Raw genomic sequence first — 4,447 nt, 5'->3', positions numbered from 1 at the left:
AGATAGAGTTCGCCTTTTCAATTTAATATTCAGGTTTTAGACATAATGGGATCGCAGCCTTTGGCCTTGTACCCGGGCCTCCTTAGCAATCACTTTTATAATTTAGGGAAATAAGGAACAGGAAAGTAAAGGAACTTCCCCCTGGTCCGGCAGCAAGTCCATAGCAGAGCTTGAACTTGAGACTTAATTTTTCTAAGAGGGAGGCGACGTGCTCAATAAACCCCGAAAAATTCACTACCAACTCGCAAATATTCCGGTTATTTGGTTTGGGTGCCCACCACAATTACAGCATTGAAAAAAAATAGCCGTGTTTCAGTGAGAAACTTTTCTTTTAAAAAATCACTTAAGGGTGCTTTACTTCTCAGTCAAGTCTAGGAGAATGCTAGCGAGACAAAGAGGGCCAGGGTGGGGCGTAGGGCTTCCACTGGTCTGAAAGCTGAGTCACAGGAATCGCAGCCCTGCAAGTGGGCGAGGCCGCGGGGCGAGGCATACTGCACCCCGGCTGGGGGATGTCTGCCACGGACAAAGGCAGTTTCACAGTAAAGGAATGCCTGTCCCGCTAGGTACCACCCAGGCCCTTAGTTATCACGCTCGGAGCCCCAAGGGCCGGTTTTCGCGGCCGCTGCAAAAATCCACGCAGCTAGAACCGACATAAAGGGGTGGGGGATACGTTACGAAGGAAGTGCGGCGGGGAGAGGGCGCTTTACGCGCTTTATTTTGCCGCCCTCGTCGTGGCTTGGTGCATGGGTGGACGCGGGGCCCCCCCAAACGCCATGCAGGCCCCGGACGCCGTTCCGGAGACGAAACCCGGCGCTAAGGAGTTAAGCGGGCGGGCAGATGACGTCATCTCATTTGCATAGGAGCGGGCATATAGCTGCGCCCGCCGCGCCCCGCTCGACACTCGGCGGCGGCCACAGCGCAGACCAGACTTCACTCGCTCGCAGTTCGCTCCGGTGAGCCCCGGGGCCCTCTATCTCCTGCCTTCCGCTCCCCTTCCCGCCCCGCGCTCGCCCCCCTTGCCGCCCGCAACCCCGAAACCCAGCGCGAGGGGTCGTCTGGGAAAATGCTGCTCTTCGGGAACATGGGGAATGCCAGACCGTTCAGATGGGTAACGGGGTCGGGAATTCGGTGACTCTTAAATATGTTTTTTAAAACTGGCTTTTTGCTATTGCCGTTTGGAAGGGAATAGTTTTTTTCTTTCCTACCCTCAAAGGCATTCTGCATAGCTCTTAGGCGGTGATGAATCAGGAATAGAAAGATCCTTTGTTCCAATTCACACCCACCCAAGCCCGGAGCTTCAGACTCAGTTATTTCTCTCGCCTCCGGTGGCTTCGTGGGCTGTATCTGTTAGGTTTAGGGCTGCGGGGCTATATTATGAAATCTGGAAAACGTCCTTTTTGCAGGGGGACGTGTGCAGGGCTGCCGAATTGCTCCTAAATGGAGATCGTAATCGATCTAGCCTTGTGTGCGGCTGGCTGCATTGTTGGCGAGAGGGAGGAAGCGGGGAGGGCGGTGGTCGGTGGCGCCCGGCCGCAGCTGCCGCCTTTGTGAGAAGAAAAGAAAGCCGCACGGCTCGCATCTTTGGGGAAGAGGCCAAGTATAGAAAAAAACATTTTGTGCAGCCTTCGCTTCATTTTTAGAAGTCTTACTCGATTTTCTTCCCCTTAAACTTGAAATGACTTCACTTTTATGTTGAAACGCCGCCATTAATCGGCGGTGATTAATTTCACGCTTGCGAGAGATTCCGCCTCCTAACGTGGGCGGTCTTCCCAATTTGGCCCCTCGCGTTTTGAAATCCTAAAGGCAGCGGGAAAGCGCTCTTTTTTTTTTCCTGTAGAAAGAGGAAGATGTTTAGCCCTGAATGAAAGTGGAAGGAGTTAAAAGTGCGTCTTCAGGCAGGAGACAGGAAGGCAGAACGCGTTTTCTGAGCCCAGAAAGACGAGGGGTAGGTGGCTCACCCTCAACCTCTTGGCTTTGTACCCGCAGCGCCCTCTGCAACCATGTCTGACAAACCCGATATGGCTGAGATTGAGAAGTTCGATAAGTCGAAATTGAAGAAAACGGAAACGCAAGAGAAAAATCCACTGCCTTCGAAAGAAAGTAAGCCACCCCCCCTTCTTTCGAAAAGGCTGAGCGGGAGTGGCCGGGTGGGTAGGAGAGGATGGGAGGGGCTGGGAGAAGAATTGTGGTGGGGGTAGGGAGTGCGGGAGGAGCCAACAGCTTTTTGATTCTGGTGACTTGCAAAGGTTAATTTAAAACTGCTGCAGCCAACAAACAATAGGGTTTAATAATTTAATGCAGTGTTTAATTTTCCATATTAATATGCAGATGCCGGTATCCTTTTATCTGTAAAAATGTTCTGTTCGTAGAAGCATTTCATGATGGAATGCCTATTGGTACTTGATAGAATTTGTATGATAAGGAGAGATCTTTTCAGAAGAAAGGACTATAATCCTATGTTACGCTATACTGAATTCGCATCTTCACCCGCTCCATCTTTTTTCTTTTTCTCTCCGGTCACAGCGATTGAACAGGAGAAGCAAGCAGGCGAGTCGTAATGAAGCGTGCGCCGCCAGTATGCACTGTACATTCCACAAGCATTGCCTTCTTATTTTACTTCTTTTAGCTGTTTAACTTTGTAAGATGCAAAGAGGTTGGATCGAGTTTAAATGACTGTTGCTACCCCTTTTCACATCAAAGAATGGAGAACTACTGACAACGTAGGCCGCGCCTGCCTCTCCCATCTGCCTGTGTGGCTGGCAGGGAAGGAAAAGAACTTGCATGTTGGTGAAGGAGGAAGCTGGGTGGGACGACAGTGAAATCTAGAGTAAAAAGCTGGTCCAAGGTGTTCTGCGGGCTGTAAAATGCAGTTTAATCAGAGTGCCATTTTTTTTGTTGTTCAAATGGTTTTAATTATTGGAATGCACAATTTTTTTAATATGCAAATAAAAAGTTTTAAAACCTGGCTGGTGTGACGCTTTGGTCTCTGGAAGGAGTGGCTTACTCAGATGAAATCTTGGTAAAAGGGTCTAAAGTGGGTGGCCTGGGGAGTGATAGATGACAAACATCTGGCAATTTGGGTAAAAGATCAAAATGGGTTTCATCCAGGTATGCGAAATACCTCGTCTACACTGGGTAATTGGGAAATGGTTCATTTTCTTAGGCTGATTGAATTCCTGGTGTCTGGAGTTGAGTGAAAACTGACAAAAATATTTGCAGTCCTTACTTTTAAAGGATTTGTTAAGCCTACGTTGAACCTCTCATCTCAAGAAATTGAAGGTGGTATAATTCACAGCACGCTACTTCAGGTGTCAAACTTGGTGTATTTAGCCAGTTACCAGTCTTATACGGAAAAACGACATTTTAACAGCTGCTTTATAAAGGATTGAAGACGTGCTTCCTTCTTTGTCTAATGGCTGATTCCAATTTGAATCCAATATTTAAAATTGTTTTTTGTAAAATAAGTGCACTTAGGATTAATAAATATGACAAAATTTAATCTAGATAATGAAAGAAAATCTTCAAATTTAAAGCACAGCAGCTGGGCAAGGATGAAAATCTTGCTGTGCAAGTCCAGTAGGATTTAATGGGCTCACCCTCCAGAGCTTTACCTTTCTTGAGTCCTTGATAACTTCTCAATTACTTGACTACCTATATTAATCGATGGGTAAAAAACCCCAAGTCCTTGTTCGAGGGGCATTTTAGGTGCAGAAAGGGAAATGAGCAGGGTTTTAAAGGAGAGGGGATGGCTTAAACGTCTTTAATGGATTCCTCCTTTATATAAGGAAGGGTGCAAGTATTTTTTTAAATAATTAAGTGGAAACAGCATTTAATGATAGTTGATTTAATAGTTGAGCAAAGCTGAGATTCACAATGCAAATGTCCAAGACAAGCTATACCCCCACCAAAAAAAAACTGACTTAGAAAAATAACCATTTTTAAGGAGAGGGGCTGGAGGGCACATTGTTGGTGATTAAATCGGTTGATTTCGTTTCCTTTTGCTCAACACTTATTTTGAGAAAGGCACAGGAAACCATTTACCTGTGGTTTATAGACAACCAGATCATCACCAAGAAGCCTTTATCTGCTTCACAAGGGAAGGGATAGGTGCAAAACCGGTGGCTGCAAAAGCTGGAGGGCTTCACCCTACTGGATCGATCAAGAACGGAGCAGTGAGCACAAAAGTCCGGGAGCCTTCTCAAGATGGAGTCCGCCCCCCCAGCCCTGTGTGTTCTCTTCCTGCCTGTAAGGAAGGGTGTGGGCAAAATGAAAATGTCCAAGGCACAAAGATAAAACCAAGCCCAGGTGTTTACTGAGTGCATTTTTCAAACAATGCCAAGATGAAATCAGATGGTAAGAAATGCACACAACTCCAGTCTTCCTCAGTTTTAAAATAAAAATGAGCATTTAAGGGGAAACGGGTGAGTCATGAAATCAAGTGATGGGA

At 46.7% G+C, this 4,447-nt stretch overlaps 1 protein-coding gene across 1 annotated transcript; it reads left to right on the top strand.

Moving 5' to 3' along the window:
- The first annotated feature begins 844 nt into the window (after positions 1-844).
- Positions 845-2,958, top strand: TMSB4X (thymosin beta 4 X-linked). The gene is made up of 3 exons (XM_068962409.1): positions 845-953; positions 1,987-2,100; positions 2,524-2,958. The coding sequence occupies exons 2-3, from the start codon at positions 2,001-2,003 to the stop codon at positions 2,556-2,558; spliced, it is 135 nt and encodes a 44-aa protein (XP_068818510.1). The 5' UTR covers positions 845-953; positions 1,987-2,000; the 3' UTR covers positions 2,559-2,958.
- Positions 2,959-4,447: the final 1,489 nt, after the last annotated feature.

Source organism: Capricornis sumatraensis, chromosome X (genome assembly GCF_032405125.1).
Source record: "Capricornis sumatraensis isolate serow.1 chromosome X, serow.2, whole genome shotgun sequence".
Taxonomy (NCBI): Eukaryota; Metazoa; Chordata; class Mammalia; order Artiodactyla; family Bovidae; genus Capricornis; species Capricornis sumatraensis.
Note: the sequence above shows the minus strand (reverse complement) of the source record. Positions and strands in the feature narration are given on the sequence as shown.

Coding starts and splice junctions, on each gene's coding strand:
- TMSB4X (XM_068962409.1), top strand. CDS start 2,001: ATGTCTGACAAACCCGATATGGCTGAGATTGAGAAGTTCGATAAGTCG. Junction 2,101..2,523: donor TCCACTGCCTTCGAAAGAAA/GTAAGCCACCCC, acceptor CTCCGGTCACAG/CGATTGAACAGGAGAAGCAA.